The sequence below is a fragment of the Perca fluviatilis genome, chromosome 3, assembly GCF_010015445.1.
Source record: "Perca fluviatilis chromosome 3, GENO_Pfluv_1.0, whole genome shotgun sequence".
Taxonomy (NCBI): domain Eukaryota; kingdom Metazoa; phylum Chordata; class Actinopteri; order Perciformes; family Percidae; genus Perca; species Perca fluviatilis.
In genome coordinates, this window is record NC_053114.1 from 25,221,150 (window position 1) to 25,245,423 (window position 24,274).

A 24,274-nucleotide genomic window follows, 5' to 3' on the forward strand; every position below is an offset into this window, starting at 1 on the left:
CGGACGGCTTCCCTGACCACCGGTGTCCACCACGGTGTTCGTGGGTTACCGCCCCTTGAGGCACCTAAGACCCTAAGACCACAGCTCCTCGCCGCAGCTTCAGCAATGGAAACTTTGAACATTGTCCACTCGGGTTCAATGCCCCCAGCCTCCACAGGGATGCACGAAAAGCTCTGCTGGAGGTGTGAGTTGAAAGTCTGTCAGACAGGGGCCTCCTCCAGACGTTCCCAATTTACCCGCACTACCCGTTTGGGCTTACCAGGTCTGTCCAGAGTCTTCCCCCACCCCCTGACCCAACTCACCACTAGATGGTGATTGGTTGACAGCTCCGCCCCTCTCTTCACCCGAGTGTCCAAAACATACGGCCTCAGATCAGATGAAACGATTATAAAATCGATCATTGACCTTCGGCCTAGGGTGCTCTGGTACCAGGTACACTTATGAGCATCCCTATGTTCGAACATGGTGTCTGTTATAGACAATCCATGACTAGCACAGACGTCCAACAACAAACAACCACTCTGGTTTAGATCAGGGAGGCCGTTCCTCCCAATCACGCCTCTCTATGTGTCTCCATCATTGCCCACGTGCGCGTTGAAGTCCCCCAGCAGAACAATGGAGTCCCCCACTGGCGCCCCATGCAGGACTCCACTCAAGGTCTCCAAGAAGGCCGAATACTCCGGACTCCTGTTTGGTGCTAATGCACAAACAACAGTCAGAGTTTTCCCCCCCACAACCCGCAGGCATAGGGAGGCGACCCTCTCGTCCACCGGAGTAAACTCCAACGTAGCGGCGCTCAGCCGGGGGCTTGTGAGTATCCCCAAACCCGCCCGGCGCCTCACACCCTGGGCAACTCCGGAGAAGAAAAGAGTCCAACCCCTATCCAGGAGTACGGTTCCAGAACCGAGACTGTGCGCAGAGGTAAGCCCCACCAGATCTAACCAGTAGCGCTCCACCTCCCGCACCAGTTCCGGCTCCTTCCCCCACAGAGAGGTGACGTTCCACGTCCCCAGAGCCAGTGTCTGCTGCCCGGGTCTGGTCCGTTGAGGCCCCTGACCTTCACTGCCACCCATGTGGCAGTGCACCCGACCCCAGCGGTTCCTCTCACAGGTGGTGGGCCCATGGGCTGGAGAGATGGGAGCCACGTAGCTTTTTCGGGTTGTGCCCGGCTCCGTGGCAAACCCGGCCACCAGACGCTCGCTGACGAGCCCGCCATCTGGGCCTGGCTCCAGACGGGGGCCCCGGGCTTCCTCCGGGCAGGGTCACTCCATCTCTACCTCGTTCACTCATAGAGTTTTTGAACCTTTCTTTGTCTGGCCCCTCACCTGAGACCACTTTGCCTTGGGAGACCCTACCAGGAGCACAAAGCTCCAGACAACACAGCCCTCAGGTTCATAGAGACACACAAACCTCTCCACCACGATAAGGTGATGGTTCCCGGATTTTTATGTTGATATGATGATAAGATGTCTTCCGCCTGTTACAGCTTCGGTCTGAACTGTTGCCAGCATCCAGAGCCAGAGCACCTTGTTGGACTGTTGCAACGTCCAGCCACATGTCAACCCACAGCCATTTGTTTCAGGCCATCGGCTCCCAAGCCAGGACCCAGGCCTGCCTTTTTTGTAAAAACACATTTGTTATTTCAGTTGCAGTGAGTATGGTAAGTTAGTGGAGGTGGTTATTTTCCAAACTTAATTTATAGGGTAATTGTTGGCAAATTGAGTGCCCACACCCAGCGCTGTGGAGGAAGATGAGGTCTGGCAATTCAAATCTACCCTTACCCTAACCCTAACCCATGCTGTGTGGACAGTGGCCCCACACGGGCATGTTTGCTACATTGCAGACGTGTCATGTAAATCACACCGCATAGTCAGTCTTGATGTATCATTCTAGATCAACATGACCAAAAGTGTATAACATTGTTAACAGTAGCTTGACGTCAACCAGCTACATTAAAATCCTGTTTATATGTTAAATGATGACACCACTTTGTACATCCTCAACTACAAAACATGTATCGTTAATGTGTTTTAATGCATTCTGAAGTCATTAAAAAGTCAAAAAAAGTCATAGTATTGTAGTCGAATATAGTCGAAAAGTCATATAGTATATCATGTTGAAAAAACAAAAAAGTAAAAGTATAGCATGTAGAAAAAAAGTCATAGTATAGTATGTCGAATATATATTATAAAGTGTTACCGATGTATTTGTCCCACAAAATCAACTTCTGTAAAGTCACTGAAGGTCAATAAGCTGACTCTTGAAACTGTCTTTCTTTTCAATGTTGGTTGCTTAATAATGCACTTTATGCAGACTGAATACGTAACTACTATGTAACTTTGACAAAAATGTATGCAGACTTCAATGCGAGTCTCCCTATAATTCTACTATATGTAAGTTAATGCCTGAAACACACCAAGTTTGTAAAGTATTGGTTTAGTTGATTTAAAACGAATGGGCTAAAACAGGCAAGGACACTAGTACGGTCCTTTAATGCATCAGTAATGACGGTGTCATAATATAATACATAACATTATTAAAGGAGACATTTTTTACATTTATTTGATATTCCCTCACTTAAACAAGAACACAAGCCATGGGTAGTTTCAAATGTTTGGTTTATTTCCAAAAAATTAGTGTCACCACAAAACATGGTACAAAGATACAGAAAGAAAAAAGACGGACATCTTTCAGTTTCATTTGCGTTCTTTTCTTTTTTTTTTTATTAAAATTGGTTGCACAGACGGGACAAGACGAGGATCTTTGAAAACCACAATGTCCTACATGATCTATTTATTTACTTATTTAAAAGCCCTTAAAAAGAAACAGAGCCTGACTGGACAATTTGAACAACATAAAAAGAGTCTCCATTTAATTTTCAGAACAATGTTTCATCACAAACAGGGAACAGGCCACTCAGGTTTTTGCACCAGTAACGACACATTAAAAAAAGACTTGTTGGTAACATTAGAATTAAGGTTAGAAAAGTATACTTATCTTCAGTACGTCATACAGTATATAAAATGAAATGTCACACAGGTATTTACAGAAAAACATGAAGCCACCACACTTACACAGTTACACTTTTAATAAAAAATAATAATTTACATTACACAAGACACATGTTATCCAGAAGTCAATAAAACATTCAACAAAATGGAGAAAACATCACGTATTTAAATAGAAAAATGTCAGGTAACTCTTGTTGAATTCACTGTGCAAATTCTTTTCATTTAATCTGTCTTGAGGAAACGTAATGCCTTTTGCCTCGCTGTCTGCATCTGTTAGAAAATCTATATTTGATAAGGAGTGCATACTTAAGAGCTAAGTGCAAACAAATTGCTTTCTCATGTTGTGCATTAAAATCTCTGAGTTTTTGGCGGTTCATATGTTTCTTTAAGCAGCAATAACCTTTTCCTCGTAGTAAGATATCCGATAGAAATTCTATTATAGGCTATTTTCTACATTTTTTAAGTCTAAAATTGAACCCACAGTTTGAATGGCCAGTGATATTGCTTTGATCTATTTACAGCTTAAGTAGGATAGCATTTCCTTGGTAGTGCAGTCCCGTAAAACATCAGCTTATCTTCACTTCATCCCTGTTGGAGGCGCGGAGGAGGGAGCTGACAGCAGAGACCAAATGTGTTTGATCGACTCCAACTGAAGTAACAGGCAGAGAGGTGGATGATGAGTATTCATCCTCTACTACCAGGCACTTTGTTTACTGTGGTCCCCGAATTAAAGACATCTGAAAGCTGAGTCGAGCGGTTGTCACGTCTCTGCTCTCAGCCACCTGATGCTGCCTCTAATGTTCATGATGTTAACGTCAGCATTCAGCCTCTGAGGTTCTCTGCTCAGGCGTCAGAGATGCAGTTCTGGATCTTGTCCATCCACAGCTGAGCGCTGGGTGCGTCTGAAGCGCAGAAGTTGTAGACTCGCTTGCTTGTCTTCAGCTACAGAGGAATCGGACAACGGTTGAACAAATAAAAGGGACAGAACAGACTTGAATGTGCAACAAAATAAAAACAACAGACCCCTTTTCTGTTCTCCACACTGACAGAAAGGTCACCCGCATGTGGCACGCAGCTCTTTCCTCTGTTCCACTATCTTTATGCATCATGTCTATCTTTGCAAGGGTAGCTCTCATCTTTAAAGTGTCAACGTATATAAATCTCAAAAGTCATAAAAAAGTCATACTATAGTATGTCGAAGTCATAGTATAGTATGTTGAAAAAAAGTCATAGTATAGCATGTCTAAAAGTCATGAAAAAGTCATAGTATAAAATGTTGAGAAAAAGTCATAGTATAGTATGTCGAAAAATGTTGCAAAAAGTCATGTCAATGTTGGAAAAAAAAAATCATAGTATAGTATGTCAAAAAAAGTCAAACTACTCAAAGTCATGAAAAGTCATAGTATGGTATGTCGAAAAAAAAGTCAGTCAAAGTAGTTAAAGTCATAAGAAAGTCATAGTCTATGACTTTTTAAGGATGCCTACATTAGTTATTGACTTTGTCTTTATGTCCATAAAACAAAAGTAGTTTTTATTGTTTGTTAACTTCACTTCTCCTCTGCTGTCTGTGAAGCAGAGGGAAGCGTCGGTTTCTTCTGCCAGTAAACAAATGAGTTGCAAATGTGTTTCTAATACGCTCGTAAAACACAGAAGATACTAGCAAAACAACTCAAATGTGAAATGTGGCTGCTGACGAACAGATTCTCAAATCGCTGAGCGACAGAGGCGTGACACGGCCGCATCCAGTGGACATTTGGGTTAACGTGTACTCACGTCAAAGAAAGCCTTTTCACTGATGTGTTTGGGAGCTCCTATGGTGGGCGCGGCGATCATTACAGACTCCACCTCCGCCAGATCGATGTGGCCTCTGCAGTTTGTGTCCTCCCCGGTGTCGTAGTACCTCATCTGTGAAGATGGGAGCGTTAACCTGCAGCCTGTCACTCAGGCGAGGCTTTCTGAAACAGGAGTGTGGCGTGCAGCTCGGCTCACCTGGTGTTTCGTGATGTCCAATACAAACCAGCGAGGTTTCCAGCCTTTCAGCAGCGCTCCACGTTTATACAGTATCCCCTCGTAAGACCTGAAGAATAACACACCGTGAGATCCAAGTGCATTTTGACTGGATGTTACATCTCTGTACCTTTTGCTACAATTGCAAATGATTTAAGTCATGGACGTATTAAGAGAACAGTCAATAATATTCCTAATTGGTTTTTATTTGACTCGTTATTCCTGTTCAGGATCAAAGTTACATGGAGTTTATCCCAGAAATAAAACCCAGCATAAAGAGCAGAAGAACACACTGGACAACACTGTGTGTACAAGAACAACTGTTTGTACATTATGTTCCCGTTGTGTAAAGAGGCCAGAAGTGGGTAATTCTAATACACTGTAATAAATGTTCTATACATCTTCTTCTATACCTGCAAAATATCGAAGTTATCAGTATCAATAATATAGCTGTATTGCAGGAGAGTAAACATGATGAAAGGAACACACCGACTTATTGGGACTTTAGTTTATTCACCGTATCCCCCAGAGTTAGATATATATATAGTATATAAATACCCTTCTCATCTCCGTGCATGTTGTAACTCTGTCTGATGCACCCACCGCTAGCCTAGTTTAGCACAGATCCTGGAGGTAACCGGCTCCATCTAGCCTACTGCTCCCAATAAGTGACAAAATAACGCCAACATGTTCCTATTTACATGTTGTGATTTGTATCGTCACAGCGTGTACAAATAACAAGGTCAAATGAGACACAGCCATCTTCTAACTGTATACATACTGGGAACTATATTCTCAGAAGGCGAAGCACTGCTACTTGGGCGGAGTGATTAGCGCAACACCTGAAAAGCACCGTTGTTCCTCTCTGCTCCTCACCACTGGGCTTCAGGTGCTGCGAGCAAATCACTCCGCCCAAGTAGCGTTATTTTGTCAGTTATTGGGAGCAGTAGGCTAGATGGAGCCGGTTACCTCCAGGATCTGTGCTAAACTAGGCTAGCGGTGGGTGCGCCAGACAGAGTTACAACAAGCACGGAGATGACAAGGGTATTTATAGACTTATCTAACTCTGGGGGATACGGTGAATAACCTAATGTCCCAATAAGTCGGCGTGTTCCTTTAAGTATTTTTTTTTAGGAAATTAGAATAAGTTGCTTTTAAGTGTTTCTAATTTCATCTGTTAAAACTTTTGTCCGTCAAAACATTATTTAAAACATAAACAGCACAAGAATTATTTACAGAGAGTTGATTTATTTATTTTTTTTAAAGATGATTTTTTGGGCATTTTAGGCCTTTAATTCCACAGGACAGATGAAGACATGAAAGGGGAGAGAGACGGGGAATGACCTGCAGCAAAGGGCCGCAGGTCGGAGTCGAATCTGTGGCCACTGCGTCGAGGAGTAAATCTCTATATATGAGCTAACCCGGCCACACCAGAGAGTTGATTTTAATACTTTTTTGTCCAACTGGATAACAAGAAAATATCGAGATATCAGAGCCAAGACGCGCGCGCGCACACGCACACGCACACGCACACACACACACACACACACACACACACACACAGTATTTGTTCCAGGACTCAGGAAGTTCATGACCCACCTGTTCTCCTCGCTCTTGGGGGTGAATTGGTTGTAAAGTGTTGCGGCGCGGCGGTTGATCCCATTGGCCGTGGCAGTGCTGCGGTCTTCGCCCAGCCCGCTGTCTGGCAGGTGCAGCATGGAGCGCCTCTGGAAAGCCTGCAGGCTGGACGTGGGAATGAGGCCTGAGATGGACACCATGGACTGTTTACGGAACTGCAAACACACAAGATGATAACAAAGTATGAGTGGGAAAAGAACACAATTTTAAAAACTGAGATTTAAAGTTTATGACTATTCCTGGTATCTTTCAATAGAACATGTCATCATTATTCTTCTAACACGCACATTTCCTTCCTGCGCGAGGTCTTCCTGAATGCTGATTCGGACTCTCTCCAGAGTTGTCTGCCATTTCTCAGAGGCCTGATTCAGCTCACCCTCCAGCCTCCCAACGTCCTGCAGCACCAATAACAGTCAAGAAAGATGACAAATGTTGACATATGACACAGGATAAAACTTATAAACAAAGTTTTGGTTACAGACTCTTACAGTGAGGAGTTTGGTAATGGCGTCCGGCTGGGCGCGGCTCACGCTGCTGTAACACGGCCACACGATCCTCCTCTTGCTGTTGGAGAGCGTGTCCACCTCCTCTGAGCTGTCCGACCGCGCAGCCATCATCCTCCAGTCGTAACACGGCCCCGTGGACAGAGTCTCATCCGTGAAGAAGTCCCATTTATTCAGGCTTGGGATGCTGATCGAAGGCTTCAGGATCACCTTCAACACCGAAAAGTTCGAGAATCAGATGTGATCTTATTGTGTCCGTTTTGTAAAATACTGTGGACAAAAGGTTAAATATTACGCAGTGTGATTCCCAACAAGCTTAACCTGCTCTGGGAATCTTGCAGAAAGCATCTCGTCAGTCTGTAGCGTGGCCTACTGCACATAATGAATCAAAATACAGAAACAGGCTTGTCTCACAGATTTGCCCATCACTGTGATTACGGATTAGATATCTCCAACATCGAGCATCTGCTCATTCTTCAAAAACAACGCTGAAATCATTATCAGGACACTTCTCTGTCAGGAAACTGAAATATCACAGAGGCATTCCCAAATCTTTAGAAATCAAAATAACTGCATGATAAAGACACTCCAGAGACTAAACCTTATCTCCTGAGTTTGACATATTTCTTCTTTTCTTTGGTAATTTTTTAGGTAAATAAAGCCTCCTTGGATTCTTTACTAAACAATGAAAATAAAATAAAAATGTATTCAGCAGTAATGTTAAGCTCCTATGTTTTAAGTCAAAAGAGAAAGTGCACAGACTGCAAGACCAATAACAACGTAATTTGCAGCTACCTAGGTAAAATGACTTCATTTCATTTAAACTCTGAAGCACATTTGGCTAATGTCAATCAGGACCCGCAGTTAGTTCTGTCACGTTAGCTCGCGCTGCTTCTATGTGCAGAGCTGTCAACAGTATCATTAATGAGTGGTGAGTCAATCAATCAATCAATCAAATTTATTTATAAAGCACTTTAAAAAGCAACCAACATTGCACAAGGTGCTGTACAGCACAAAGTAGAAATAATTAAAAACATTTACAACATCTAACATTTAAAACGTCAGACGCCGATGGCCAGTGATCTGGACTGTAATGGAAGAAGTACTCAGAACTTTTACTTGAGTGAAAGTAGTAATAGTGCAGGCGTACTCTGTGTGAGCACCAAAACTGAAAGTACTCATGCAGAGTGGTCCATTTCTGAATAATATATATTATAGTATTGGACTATAATTGTGATTCATTTGTGTGTAAGCATGACTTCAATTTTGCAGTTGGTAAAGGTAGATTTTGACTATCTTATAAACTGCTGGGTAGCTAAATGTTTTGTATTAATAATCTTAATGTACAGTAACTTTGTACCTAAAGTTGTCAAATAAATGTAGTCGAGTAGAAGTATAAAGTAGCATATAAATGCCACCTCAAAAGTTAAGCACCTCAAAACTGTACTTAAGCACGGTACTTTAGTAAATGTACCTCGTTATTTTTCATCAATCAATTTGCCAGTAATACCTGAAGTGAAAAACATAAGTAGCCTTCATCATTAAATATATTCAAGTTTGAAGTTGAGTTCTGTTGTACAAGCTCTGGCTTGTCAATTGTTTTTCAAAAACGTATTCATAGTAAACATTAATAATGTAAATGTTCAGAATAAGAGTTAAACACATTGTGCGGACGCCTGGGTAGCTCGCCTGGTGGAGCGTGCGCCCACGTTAGGGGCTCGATCTTTGACGCAGCGGCCGCGGGTTTGGTTCCGACCTGCAGCCCTTTGCTGCAGGTCATTCCCTCTCTCTCTCCCCTTTCAAGTCTAAGCTGCCCTATCAACAATGAAGGCCTAAAAATGGCAAAAAAATAAAATAAAAAACATAAAACATTGCTGTGCACTTTTTCAGCTGGCTGACCTTTTTAGTTTCTCCGACTGACTGGTTTCATATAATAAGAGATGATTTTTGTTTTTTAATATTTATAAGAGCACAAGAGAGTTGAACCACACCATGGCTCCTCAGCGTGGGAGCTGCATGAATCAGCTGTAGCTGTCGGATGCACGGGGAGCTCTGCTACATGAAGGACAGAAAGGCAGACAGAAAGACTCACGTCGCTCTCTGAGGGGCTGAACAGATAGTTGAAGAAGACGGGACTCCTCCTGTGCATCCTGTTGATGCACTCCCAGATACAGATACCTCTCCGGGCCTGTTTGTCACCTTTATCCTCAAACAACGTGCCTGCGAAACACACAGAGGGGAAGCTGCTGAGCACATGGACCAATTAATCTCACAGATTGTTTTGGCTGATGCAACGCTGGTCATAAAAGTTGCGATTCAACAAAACTGTTCATGTGATATATAGGATATCAGGGACGGTTTTGGCTGGCTATATTCATCCATGGAGACACACATTTCATCTTCAAGCATACACAAAACCCATGACATCTCACCTCATAATCAAGTTAAATTAAATATATGGAAGGCAATATTTGTATTTCTATATTAATTTTCATAACATAAACTAGTTTGTGACAATGTATTTTACCAAACGGAGTCTGGTCCTGATGCAACTAGCAGAAACATTGCAGGCTTCTGATGCAGTTTCAGTGAAGAAATGTATGTGTTGCATTTAGTTGTGGGAGCTATTGTATATATTAATGTGTTCTTTATATGAAAGTTTTTTTTTTTGTCATTAAAGTATTTATTTATTTTTCAACAAATACAACCAACTTAAAAATGACAACAAAACAAAACACAAAAAGGCAGTCGAAACTAAACTTAAAGGACAACACCCCTCTGTACCACTAAATTGTTTGTGATTATATCACCTGTGATGTGTTACAACACATGCTTAATGTATCAGGCCCTTAATATATGAAAAGAAATAGTCCCATACTAAATGGAACTTCCCTTTAACATTGTTCTTCCTGGCAATCAAATATTCGTAAGATGCAGTCTCCGGCATCAGTTGAGTCCAATCTGTGAGCCTCGGCGTGTACGTGCTTTTCCAGTTCCTCAGTATCAGCCTTGCTGCAGTGATGAGGCCTGCGGTTATTAGTGCATGCTGTCCTTTGTTGACTCCTCGTGGCAGAAGTGTGCCATCTCCCAGGAGACAGAACTTTATATGAAAGTTTGATGGTAAAGTACTAATTTTGGTACAGTAATCTTTGTTAAAACGTGTCTGGTTATAGGAAAGTAACACACAGACAATTCTAATGCAGCCTTTCCTCAATACAAAAAGTGATAATACTAAACCCCCTCCAGGTTGAAATTGTTAAAGGACACTGACCATGTTCCAAGCGCTCATAGTCTGAGTCCAACAGGAAGTTCTTGAAGCGGTTAGAGATGTGATGATAGGCCAGGAACTTCAGATAATACTGATTAAACTCGAACTCCAGAGGATGTTGCTCCAAAATCTGCAAAGACATGAAAAGAGGGATAAAGATTAGACTTAAGAGACACAGAGGGAAGGTCAGAGTGTGTGTGACAGCTGGATTGTGTCCTCGTGTTGTGGCTTCACATCCCTCCAGTGGATAAATGACCAATTAGAAACAGGAAAGAATGTCTCCTATCCTGGGGGGGGCAAAGGTCAGTGATATCATCACCGCCAGACAGAATCCAGGCTGAGCCTGCAGGACTGCAGCTCCATTGTTCCCATGCACTGGTGTGAAGTGGCCAAAGAGATGCATATTTGAGGCCACCTGGGTCTATTGGCAAAAACAACAGCTGTTTTGGAGATGAGGCACTTCTATTTTCAGCCCCTTTCCCTCCTGTTTACAGCTCTCCAGACTCCAGGACACCCGCCAAACTGTCTTAGCTGCCAGGCCTAAGTTTCAAAAGACAAATGCAGAAACTATGTGTTGATGTAAGTGTATGGGAGTGGGTCTATGCGACCCCAGGAGACACAAAAAAACCCACTACATTTAGAGTGGACACAGCCTTCTGGACCTCAGCTGTTCTCTGGACTTCAGCTGTATGAGCTTCATTCTTTACTCCACCCCCCCACTGAAACCCTAAAACACACACAAACCTTCCTAGAGACTCTCAATCCCCATAACTGCAATTTTCCACATGCAGTTCTAAACACGCAGTGAAATGTGAAGGGATGCTGAATCACGCGAGCACAGACAGCTCGGTGCTGATCATTGGGTTCATGGACCATCTGGGCAGCAGCCTCCATGCTCACTCTCCTGGTGCAAGACAGTGTTGAAATTACACGTTCAGTGTTGGGAATGTAAAGTGCAAAACTAAACCAAATGTAAAGATAATGACAGCTGACTTTCTTGCTTTCTTTGCCCTCTCGCCTGTATGCTCTTGAGAAATGTGATGAGCTCATGAAGACGGTATGAATGGTGTTCAGTCATGTGGGGGAAGGTGGGGGGAGTGGAGAGTGGAGAGAAGTCACGTAGCAGAGGCAGGAGATGCTTGACCTGTGGTAGTGAAGGTAAACCTCACCTGGTGCACACAGTCCAGGAACTGCAGGAAGATGGGTGTAAAGCCGCCGCCCTGGCTGCTGGGACTCAGGTTGCCCCGCTGGCTGAACTTGTGGCCAAAGGACAGCCACTCTTTCTCCAGCAGCACCTGAAAACCCTCCAGAGTCCGGTAGAAAGGATCGCTCAGCAGCTGCACCAAAGACACCACCTGCAGAGATAAAAGGGGAAAGGTGAGAGTGATGTATTGTATGAGGAAGAGACGGGTCAAATACAATACTTTTCTTCAGTATTAACACTCATCCATTAACCCTTAGAGAATGGAGGGATCATTGTTTACATGATCCTGTTTAAATCGGTCTAAAATAAAAACTATAACAGCTAGAGCATTCTTTTTTTTTTGCAACAGAAAGCTAAGGCTTCTGTCTTTTGCACCATTATGGTGTACCCTAGTAATGACGTCATCACTTTACATGGCCTTCGGTCCAAACGGGGCTGAAAACTAGCGGTGACAACGGTGTATTTCCCCAAACGGCCGTGGGAGATTATGGTTTACATGATCCTGTTCGAATCAATCTAAAACAGCTAGAGCACTCAAACTTTTTGCAGCAGAAAGCTAAGGCTTCCGTCTCTCTCGTCATCACGTTGTACGCTTGCGATGACGTCATTATGTTAGAATGAAAAAAAAACAAAAAACATTCTGTTCTGTATGTTTCTCCTGGATTGTAGTGAGTCTGGTCCTCTTATAGCCTACTCAAAATGATTAAAATTTATTATTTTTTATTATAAATTTTTTTTTATATTACACTGACAAAACATTTGTGGTTATTAAAGAGTTGTGACTAAGATCTGTATTGACTGGGAGATTTTACAGTTAAAAAAATAAACACGAAAAGTGTTCGATCAACAACCCACTGTTATTGCCACTGAGACCTACTGAATACAACACTTAAATATACAGGGTTGAAAATCCCTGATATTTTGGCAAATACGCTGTTTGATCATCTTACCACTGAAGGAGAATGGCAGCCGTTTCACTACCACTGTGCAGAATTTTTGTCATGCTCGCCTACGAATTTGCTCACATTTTTCTTTTCTTGGATGGTATGACTTTGCTTTGCATCCTTTCAAAAGCTAATCACCCCATCTTCTGACAACACAACGTTAAACCTATCATCTGCTATCAATTCCATTTATATAACATCGAAGACGAAGTCTTCAGGCACACTTGAGCTCCTCAAAAACACCAGTTGAGAACCACTTGTCTACACATGCAGTATGCTTGGCGTGCTTCCCTGCCCGTGTCTCCTCCAACACAACAAATGAGCCCTGACGCGTGTGGAATGAGCAAGAAACAGTTCATGGCTTTCCCGTGAGGTTTAAAAGAGCATTCAGCCCTGAGTGGTAGAGAAAGTCCCCCGCAACCCCTGCACTGAAATAAGCACCGCAGATTATCTTTGAGACTACAGCGGACTGAGAAGTGGATATAATAAAGAAGCAAGGCATGAGAGAGGATATGAGAGAGGCAGAGGGTTAGATGTATAAACAGAAAACAGGGTTTTAGAAAGAAAGCAAAGACAGTTCTGCATCCTGTCTGCTGGGTGTCTATGGTCCGTGGACAGAGGCAGGGGAGCCAGAGCATATGGAGCCCATTTGCCTGTGCGGGCTGATCAGGACCTGGCGTGATGAAGTGGGTGACCCGTGGAGAGAGATGCTCGGGGCCGAACACGTGCCTGGCATAAGGGGTCCACAAAGTGTGCTTTTAAACAGCCGCCTAGGGCTCTGCAAACCCTGTAAACACATTTTGAAGGACACACGCTTGCAACACAAACATGTGCACTTTAACAGGTCCACATGGAAAATATGAGCTCAGAAAGCAAACATGCGATGAAATGCTGAATGTGGCAGCAAATGGATATCGACAATTGATCAGGATCGAAACCAACTTTTTGTTTACATGCCTTCAAATCAGAACCATGAACTTTCGGGAATCAGCCCAAATCAGTGAGCCTTCAAGGCCTTTTCATTATCTATCTCTGCAAAACTGGGTCACCTGATTAGAGGACGAGCAGGTGTGCCAGATTTATTCAGACATGGCCCATTTAGAAGTGCAGTCAGACTGTGTAGATTCCCTAAAAACTTTGTCAGTAACATCGAAAAAACACATTTAAACTATAACAAGTTACTTGTTTCTGCTTTCAATCTCAATATATCACACTAGATAATAAATGAAGGGCGACGGGGCAGCTCTCCTAACAGTTTCGGTACAGTTACACTAAACGGTTTGATTATTGTCTAAACAGCTGTCTAGTATCAGTAGCACTCTTTATCTGAGGGACTCTCTTGTTAAACGGTTGTATGGCTGCACCTGGATCCTTTTTATTTTTTATAGTTAGTTAGTGTTTGTTTTACATCAAAACTAATAAACTGTTAAAGTTAGTGTTTTATGAACAGTCAGCTGTCAGTAATTAATCTTTAATAAGTGTTTTTTTTTTTTTTAACATTACAGCTTGCACCTACAGGTGAGGTATGCTTTAAAATGTCACAATGTCAAATTTGCAAAATACAACATAAATCAGTGCGTTTTCTATCAAGGACGTTTTTGCAAATATTTTCAAGGACGAGACAGAATTACACAATTAACTGAGTGCCAGTAATTTGAACACATCATGGCGTTACATTGCTGCTTCCCACTCAGGATTGGACTTGGGTGTTTGTTTTAATGATTTAATGTGTTTCTTTTGATCCATGTGTTCCCTGTAGTGTTTTTTATCAACTGCTATGATTATAAAGAGAGTAAAATGTAACAAGGACGCACATCTGGACAAGCACCAGTGAAGTTGTGTTTACATACTCTTAACAACTGCCTTATTCCTTCTTTTACGGGCTTTTAGGTCCAGTGGAGGCATGTAATGGTGAATGGCTGCATGACGTGAATGATTTACAGTACCAAATTTTTCATCAAAATTATTATGCCAGCCTTCCTACCTCCGCCAAGCATGAAGCCTTTTACTACATGTATTTCCCCTCAGGTACGCAAAATGAAAATTCATAGAAGACAAACTCTGCACCACGTTAAACCTCTCCATGCTGTTCCTCTTGTTTTAAATATTTCAGTCATGCTTTAATTCACAAAAGGTATTTGCGCATTTTTCTCACTTGTGTGGTAATGTCCCAGCCATCCTCTAGGCTGAGGAGAACAGATGAGCCGCTGTCCAGAAGCTCCACCAGAATCAGTGCCAGCTGCAGGATCTTGTGAAGCTGTGGAAGATTAACTCATGTGAACACATACACACACACACACACACACACACACACACACACACACACACACACACACACACACACACACACACACACACACACACACACACACACACACACACACACACACACACACACACACACAATTAATCCGCACTGTGCATATGTTACCATGTTTGGTGTACTAGTAAATTGCATGCTGAGTGCTGCTTGTTGCCTACGAAGGGTTTCCCACAGATAATATTTTTTTTCTTGATATGTTCAATGTACGGACAAAGGCTGAAGGGGGATAATCAGATAACCAGCATGATAAGAAATCTGCTGTTGTGAATCTCTTTCCCTTGGGAAAATGGCTTCAGAATGGATTTATTCATAATGTGAATCTGATACACAGGATGAGCAGTAAAAGCAGAGTGCTGGGTCGTTCTCACATCATTTTTAGAGTCTGATTTGGAGTTTACAGTAGTACTGTAAAAAAACAACAAAAAAACAAAAAACGGCAAAAACAATGTATATGTGTTTTTTCACCTGTAGGATCCATTCCGAGTCCTCCAAAGCTTTGAGGAAGGAGTCCTCAGAGTCCGACGAGGTGGCACTGGGAGCGCAGGCCCTTAGCAGCTTCTTAAAAGAGGCTTTCACCTGCCGCGTGTCTGCAAAGTCCACCGGCACCAGTTCACAGTTCAGAGAGGAGTCTACTCTGAGGCCCTGTCACAACAGAGAGACAAATCTAACATGTAAAAAATGTTTATGTTTATTTCACTGAGGTAATCGATTCAGTATTAAAACTGCTTTACTGGTGGGGTGTGGGTATAGATAAAAACAAACGATACAATTAAAACATATCAAACTAAAAATTAAACTATGCTGAGTTACCACAAAAATACACACAATAACACACGTACAATTTAATGCAATACGCATTCCTGCAATGAATACTACTCTACTCAAAATGTTCAGTTATTGTTAAGACTGCAGTACTACTTCAATTTTCTATGGCATCTGTTTTTTGTTATTATTTTTTGGGTCATTTTACACCTATATTAGAGAGTATACAGCAGACAGAGATGACAGGAAATTAGGGAGAAAGAGAAGCAATAAAAGTCCCAAGTCAGACTTGAACCAGGGGCGGTGTAGCTCATGGTAGGCGTCTTAACACCTAAGCAACAGGGGGGCCCCAAATCTATGGGATGTTTTGAGGCTGTACTTGGTGGTGGACTGTACTAAAATGCAAGGCGTTTTTTGTCCAACTCATTTACAAAATCATGTAAAATCAAAACATCACAAACTACAGCCTCTGAGGGGGAGGAAACGGCACTCTGTTTTGTGTCACGGTGTTCTTCACCTCCGCTTCATTCGTCATTTTCTTCTTGTGTTATCGCTTATTTACAAGAATGTCTTTAATCACTGATGCTGGGAATAATCTTACCTTTTCAAAGTTTTTGGTGACTCTGAAATAAGGGGGTAAGAAATGAATATTACCAAACACCTCCGAATATAATGCAGTCCAGTACAAGACCATCAGTAACTACGACCTCAATGCTAAAACTGATTTTTTTATTTAACACCTCGATGACAGTGTAAAAAAAAAAAAACTTTAGAGGCATCATAAAGTAAGTAGACTTAATGAACAGTTGTATTGGATTTCAATAGACCTGATGAAGTTGACACTGAGTGTAGATTTACAACAATTTAAAACAAAACGTCCCCTCAGCCCCCAGAGAGCAGCTTTCTTTTCATTCTCACCCTTAAATGGGACTTTTCTCCAAAGACGTAGAGGGCAGCTTGCTGTTTCAGGAGCTGCGCCTGCAGACTGGTGCTACCTGCAGGAGGCGCCAGATCCTTCCCTGCTAGTCTGGCACCCACGTCTGCTGTCAACGGGTGATGGCTGAGTCTGCTGCTGGAGCGCAGGCTAGCCCACATGCCTGCAAACACACAGATACAAACAAAAGTCACACACGCAGGAGCTGGCCTGTTCGAATGCCACTGATGTACACATGCTGTCAAACAAACTAAGACTGAATGATGAACAACACATGACATGCGGACTACGTTTACATGCAGAGCAGTAAAACAGGGATTATGTAAAAGACCTTCATTCTTTAACTTCACTAACAAAGCAGTCACTTCTGTAAATCATGTGTGTCAAGATATTAGAAGCAGAAGTTGTTGGAATTTCTTTGCAAGTCAACAAGTCTAAAAGAAGCACATTTCTCTGAAAACCAGCATGCAATACCTTTCAAACTGCATGAATCATTTCAGGAAGGACATGATTTTTCACAGTGATTACTTTCAGCCCTTTTGAGTTGCAAATGAACAGCTGTCAAACTGCTACTAATACAACTAAACTCTATTTAATACTTACATTAAATAGAGTTTTAACACTTTTCACAGGTGTGATCAATAACGTAACTGTTAATACCTGACACCTGATTGCATCATGGGCGTCAGTTTGGTTTGAAATGTGCTGGGGACAGAGACGCATTCATTTTTTTTTCTCTTTCGCGCAGTTCATGTTTTGAAAGACGCTGTCCTGTAGCTTACTAATTAATAAAGACATGGTTTAATGTACCTAAACAATGATGAATGATTACCAAATTTCTCTCTCATATTGCTCCTCATAACCACTTAAAACTGTCAAAAAAATCAAACCAAAAGTCCTATTATTATGGACGTTATCTGACATTAAGCGTTTCTGCTTCATTAGAGCCAATTGTAACGAAAAAGCTTAACGTGGTTTAATGTACCTAAACAACGATCAATCATCACCACATTTGTCTCTCACATTGCTCCTCATAACCACTGAAAACTGTCAAAACATCTAACCCAAAGTCCTATTATTATGGATGTTATCTGACATTTAGAGTTTCTGCTTCACATTTTCAGCAGGGCAGCGGACCGGCTGTGGGTTGTCTCTCCACGGTTCTCATGGGCTTTATAAATCCTAACGTGAAAAAGCTTAACGTCGTTTCATGTACCTAAACAACGATCAATCATCACCAAATTTCTGGTTTGATTTTTTTAAAAGTTTTCAGTGGTTATGAGGAGCAATATGAGAGAGAAATTTGGTGATCATTGATTGTTGTTTAGGTACATTAAACCACATTAAGCTCATTCCTCGCCATAGGTGCCAATGAAGAAGAAAACGTTAATTTCAGATAACTTCTATAATCGTTGGATTTCGGTTTAGTTTTTTTGACAGGCTGAAGTGTTCATGACAAAAAATGAAATTTGGTGATCATTGATCGTTGTTTAGGTACATTAAACCACGTTAAGAATTTTAGAATGTCCCGACAGGCATCATACAGGCAGGCAGCGTTGAGAGCAGAGATGCGTAGCAGCATAATGGCTTTGTCTGTGCCTGCCCTGTGGGGATAGAGATTGTTGTGGATTTGCTGGAATCAGTCGCTCAAGAATCTTATATGTTATGAACACATATAATAATGTTTTTTTTTAACTAAATTGAGCTCGAGGTTTTCAAAAAAAGTGGTGGGTACAAAATGACTCATGACGAAATCGGCGCCTATGGATTACATTATTAATATGACTGCTGTTTGGACCGGATATGACTCCGAGATAAACCAACAATAACAGCAGACAATATCAGAGCATTTATATGACTGTTTTGTTTTTAAATATTAACTGAATCCTATTTGCTTTCAGTCACATTTACAGTTACTCAAGTCTGTCTTTGTTATACTGCAGGATCAGAGGAGCCTCATTTTGTATGATTCATGACTCGTCTGAAAAGACGAACAGCTTCCTTTCCTCCTCAGTCTAGACCCGGCTTGTAACTGACCACAGTTGGCCTTGCTGAGCCAACACATTAACAATGGAAACGCCACATTAGAGCAGCCACTTTGGTTTGTGAAAAACCACAGCTCCCATAGGAGCGTGTGAAAAGTCAGCCATGATTAGTACTATGTCTCATAAGGTCTTTGTAAGAGGTTTGCAGTGCGGTGCAGTGTAGTACATGACCTGGTTATATAGCACGTGTAGATTAGAAAGAGAAAAAAGGATGAGGCTTAGAGGATGCGTTAGAAAGATAAGGAAAGCTTTAAAAGGACTGCCAGGGGAAAGAGACAGTTTGACTATTACCTTGATGGTGGATTCTCTCCTTACTGGCAGGTTTTTGGTTTGAGTGAGTGAATAGTTTATCTCTGTACTCAAGCACTGGGTGGTTGTTTGTACAGGAGGTAGAGAGAGAAGATGAGGGCAGGGAGAGGGGCATGAAAAAAATAATTCATGTCAACATCATACGGACATCACCACCTAGCCTACTAACCATTTCAGACCACAGAAACATGCAAATGAAGAGTTGAGGGTCAAAGATCGGACTGGTCCACACAAAGTGACTGTGAGAATGATCGTCAAAGCATGCATGAATATGTTGGTCCATGGTTATGATTGATGGTGTGAAAATAAAGTCTTTTGTGCCAGTTTATCAGGAACAGATGTGACACATTCTGCTCCAGAAACCTGTGATGTCTAGAAAAGGAAACAGGTGTAATTTGTTCTCTCTTTGGGTAGAGACATGCTAACAGAGGTTGACCATGTATTCCACTGTATTTACTAAAGTTACCACAATTTGCAGGTGTCAGTTTAGCATGGGAAAACTGTCTGTGTCTTACAGTAAGAGCAGGCATAAAAAAAGGGATTTACACAACCCATAACCAGGACTGTGATGGGGAAAATTAAATGTAAAAAATTTAACTTTATTTTACAAAAATTTCAATGACAAGGAGTTAGCACAACACAACACTAAACTAGCTGTTTAGAGAGCTACACTGTAATACCTAAACTAATAAAATAGTGTAACAAAAAAGCAATTCTTAATTAACAATTCTAATCTTCTAATTAATAATAGTTACAAATTAACACAATACCTTTTTACCATTTTCGATTACTCCATTATTTTCTATGATTGTTATTTTCCATATATTATGATTTACTATATATATTACTAAATTATTAACATGTGTCACGTAATTGAGCTTTGTATCATGGTAGTCTGTAAAATGACTACAGGCTAGTAACTGCACTCTTCTCATTAGAAACTGTATGACAATTTTCATCATTAATTTGCAACATCAGCCACATCAACGCCATCGCCTTGCTAGCCTGTTGGGATCTTTGCTATGTTGCTAAATCGCTTTTAATTTCAAATACAGTTTTTTAATGCCTCCATCTGCATTATTAATATGATTAAACAATTCTATTATAATTGTATGAGTTTAGTTGAACTGGAGTTGAACTGTTGTCACTAGACAAAACTAATGTTTTAGAATAAAGATCTCTACAATATCACATATTTTATGACCTTGGTTATCTAAAAAAAAAAAAAAAATCACTTCATTTGCACCACTTTCTGAGGAAATCTGGCTAAAAGGAGGCAAAACAATTTGTTGTTTTTATTATTACCGGACAGTGTTGCAGTTGTGTGGATAAAAAGTGAGAATTTTTTAAGTAATCAGAAGTGGGGTGTCATCCTTTTTAGAGTCTAATCACATTCATCTGACTAACACCTCAGACATGCGCTGGCACCAAGCAAATCTGGCTAAGATAAAACACTTACTAAACGTTTCCTCTGAAGTGTTCACATTCCAGTTAATAAAGTCATGATGGTCAGTCATTTTACAAGCACATCAAGTTTTAATCTGTGACATTACATTTACAGTAATGCTCATTTTCCAGAAACACTACAGGTCACAAGAAACCTAAAGGTGGAAGCAAGTTTCTGTTAGGAGATATAAATCCTTAAACTTCACAAACATGTCAGATAATTCAAGTGTATACTGTACATATATACAGCTATGAGCTTCAGATCATATCACAAACAAATTATTTTCAGCATCTGTTTACGGTTTTTCGAAAATATGACCTGTGTTTGTATTTTGTTTATTTAGTCTATTATTTAGTCTTACTCTTTATCTCCAATACTTTACAATCCTTGTACTGCAACATTTCATAAATATATTTTTGCTCACATTCAGGCATTATATTCATGGTAGAAAGTTATTTTTAGATATGTATTAATAAAATGAATATCACTATTAACATTTGCACTTAACTTTGGAAGTATTGTATTCTCACAAATGCAATTTTCTAAAATCACCTGCCTTATAACCTTTCTTTAAGAGTCTAAATCAGGGATCTTCAAAAGCGGGTCCTCAGAGTCAATGCAGGGGGCCCTCCAAATTATTGTTAATTTTTCCTTAAAAAAAAAAAAAAAAAAAAAAAAAAAAAAAGGCCAAAAAAAAAAAAAATTGAAAAAAAAAAAAAAAAAAAAAAAAAAAAAAACTTATAAAATATTTTTTTTTTTTTTTTTTTTAAAAAAAAAAAAAAAAAAAAAAAATTAGGGTGTTTCATATTTCACCTGGCAGCAGGAAGACACATGTGGACGTGTTGAGTAGAAAACAGAGTACAACACTCACCTCCTCTGGTAAAGCTGTTTGAGAATGGGAGGTCTAAATGGACAGGAGCCATCTTTGACATCCTGGATGTCCTCCTGTCACTGCCTGAAGACAAAACATTCACACAATACACAGGACGTTACAACAATTGTCTAGTTAGGAGACTCGTTCAGGAAGGTATTTTTTTCATACAAGTGTTCGCACAAAATCCTAAACAAGACAAGACGACAAATGTGCACTCCCTTCATCTAGAAGAGAAAACAAAATCGATTTCAATGATTTGTTATGAATTTTGGCTCAGTTTGAAAACACTGTGTGACACTGCAGACTTGAGCATTACTTAAGAGCCATTAATCTGATCTGAGCACTCTAAACACTAGATTTAAATGAGTAAATGAGTGTGTGTGCGCCTGTATGTGGGCATCCTGGACCCAGCTTCAGTCCAGTACAGTGTACTGTATGTTGTCCAGTATGTTCAGGATACAGGCAGGAGGGGGTGAAGTCAGAGGAGATGGATGTGCTGGACAGTGACCCTAGGTTGTCCTGTGATTCTTACATAACCTTTTATTGTACAAATGTCCTTCCAAATGTTACCAATTATCAGATACAGTATTTCTCCCACAGTCTCTCTCTCTGTCACACACACACACACACACACACACACACACACACACACACACACACACACACACACACACACACACACACACACACACACACACACACACACACACACACACACACACACACACACAGATAAGTAGGTGAAAAATAGCTGCGGACCAGAGCAAACACAAAAGGGAAGAGAGTGATTGCATGATGCCAGAGAAAAAACAGAGCTGGAGTGGACAAAAATAAAGAGTGCAAATCTGCCATTTTTATCTTTATCAGAAGAAATGAACTCAACGTGGCCTCTTGTCCCTTGCAAACAAACTAAAATTTTCCCACGGCAGAGCCGAGGCCATCGCATCAGCAAATACAGGTCAGGTAGGAGCACGGGCAGTCAGGTGACATAGGTTTGGTTTGAGGGAACTAACGATCCCAGAGTTCAGCCTCACAGGCACTGCTTACTGGCTCCCTGCAGACTTCAGCAATCCAACGGTTACGTTGAAATTACTGTATAGAAGTATAATTATAGTCATGTTAAGAGTAAAGCGTGGTCATATGGAAGTCATTAAAAGTTTTGGTAACCCTTTACTTGAAGGTATCTACATAAGAGTGACAGGACACTGTCATGAACACATGACACTGTCATGACGCAGTCATGACACATGAACCCTAACTCTAACCCTAACCATAACTTGTCATGACAAAAACCGGGTACTACTACTTACTAAAAGAAGTGTTATGTCATAAATGTTTATGACTTGCTTATAATGTTTATGACACGTTTATGGCAGTGTCATGTCACTCTCATTTAGATACCTTCATGTAAAGTGCAACCATAGTTTTTGACATGAAAATAAATACCGTTCGTGTCAGCATCCAAGTCGTAGATATTTAAATGGTGATAGTGTTCACCAGAAACACTAGGAAACACTGGCAAATCTTAGATTTTATGATGGCAACCTCAGGCCAACAAAGTCTTCTGCCCTATCTCACGCCCAACACTGACTTGTCAAATACAGGAGTAATTGATAACATTGACGGCTGCATTCCATTTACAGTAAGTGTTCTTGTTTCAGATTCCTGCTACTGTGCTTGCAGGCTCAATGTTATGGCTTAGTTGTTTTACATAAACCTGTGCCTTTCCTATTTTCAGAAGTCAAATTGTCTTGTTGCCAATTCCTTTATCAGAGGTCTTAAACCTCAAAAGTCACAACAATGTAACACATGAATGTGTGTTCTTCAAGATATTAAGGGTCTATAATCTAGAAATATCCAAATTATCCCAGAGGCAGATCAAAATAGTCAAGTAGCAGAGGGAAGTGTGGTGTTCAGCATCACAGAATAAATTAAAATACAATCTTATCTTATGATCAGTGTACCTGGTGAAAGGCCGACGAGGGAGCGGTTGGACAGGGTGTTGTTTCCGTTCATTTTGAAGTAAACAGGGATGGAGTTGAGGATGGCTTGCAGGTACTTCTCTTGTTCAAGACTACTGGATGAATCTGAGGATGAGGCAGGAGCTAAAGGCAAAACACAAACACGTAATTTAGACAGAAAAGGATCATTTTAAAATCAGTTTGAATTAGAGGTCAAGTGTTTTATAGGCTACCCCATCAAAAGGTTTGAGAGGCAAAGCTGCACAAGTGATATAAATTATGTAAACAGATAAACTTCAATTCCACAAACAAAATAGTGAGCTTTAGTTAGCTGTTCAGTTAGCTAAGGGAACACGTTAAACATAAAGAAAGATAGAACAGCTGTGCATATAAAACAAACAACTCTATGCTGCTGTGAATGCACACCTGTTGAGGAGGGATTCTGGGACTTGAACAATCCCACCACACTCTTGCCGTGGAAGCCTCCTGAGCGGAGCAGCACGGCTTTAGTGCGAGGATGTTTCCAACACACAACAGGCAGACGGTTGTGTCTGTAGCAGCGGGCCACTTTGTGTAAACTGCTGTCCTGTACTGCCTGAGGAACCACCAACAGCCCCGGGTAACTGATGGACAGAGACAGAATAGAAATCTCAAACATAAATATTAAGAAATAGATGGTCTATCACTAATAAACCACTGCAAAGGAATTAGTTTACACACAGAGATGCAGCTGAATAAATGGTCTCTTACAGCAAACATCAGAGTGGGATTATGACTGTATTAGTCAGTGTGTGTTTTTTTTGTATAACAGGCGGAATTTAAATCTTGCTGTCTCAATTGATACGTCAAACATCTGTCTGCCAGGTAAAGGACTCCCCCCCATTGGCCTTTTGAGACACAGACTTACAAAGCTTCCGGCAGGGCTACAAATCCTGGAAACTAATGTGCTCAGCACAGCTGTGCTGATAGTAGTGGAATCAGCACAGATCAGCAGGTTTCTGGACTTTCTTGAGGCACATTTACTTGCATTGTTGCAGATGGAAT

The 24,274-nt window shown here is 41.1% G+C and overlaps 1 protein-coding gene across 3 annotated transcripts in view; it reads right to left on the bottom strand.

Annotated features, from left to right (window-relative positions):
• Positions 1 to 2,601: 2,601 nt before the first annotated feature.
• sbf2 (SET binding factor 2) overlaps positions 2,602 to 24,274 on the bottom strand; it is a 114,541-nt gene continuing 92,868 nt past the window's right edge. For 2 of the 3 annotated variants that reach the window (XM_039795414.1, XM_039795412.1), the window contains exons 27-42: positions 23,657 to 23,853; positions 23,234 to 23,374; positions 21,267 to 21,350; positions 18,931 to 19,005; positions 16,579 to 16,757; positions 15,364 to 15,540; positions 14,731 to 14,832; positions 11,597 to 11,782; positions 10,431 to 10,557; positions 9,252 to 9,379; positions 7,145 to 7,369; positions 6,944 to 7,051; positions 6,618 to 6,811; positions 5,001 to 5,088; positions 4,785 to 4,916; positions 2,602 to 3,953 (exon numbers count right to left, since the gene is read on the bottom strand). In XM_039795414.1, the coding sequence (XP_039651348.1) occupies positions 3,855 to 3,953; positions 4,785 to 4,916; positions 5,001 to 5,088; positions 6,618 to 6,811; positions 6,944 to 7,051; positions 7,145 to 7,369; positions 9,252 to 9,379; positions 10,431 to 10,557; positions 11,597 to 11,782; positions 14,731 to 14,832; positions 15,364 to 15,540; positions 16,579 to 16,757; positions 18,931 to 19,005; positions 21,267 to 21,350; positions 23,234 to 23,374; positions 23,657 to 23,853 (2,242 nt within the window). In that variant the 3' untranslated portion in view covers positions 2,602 to 3,854. The remainder of the gene's footprint in view (positions 3,954 to 4,784; positions 4,917 to 5,000; positions 5,089 to 6,617; positions 6,812 to 6,943; positions 7,052 to 7,144; positions 7,370 to 9,251; positions 9,380 to 10,430; positions 10,558 to 11,596; positions 11,783 to 14,730; positions 14,833 to 15,363; positions 15,541 to 16,578; positions 16,758 to 18,930; positions 19,006 to 21,266; positions 21,351 to 23,233; positions 23,375 to 23,656; positions 23,854 to 24,274) is intronic. The other variant, XM_039795413.1, reaches the window with a different exon arrangement.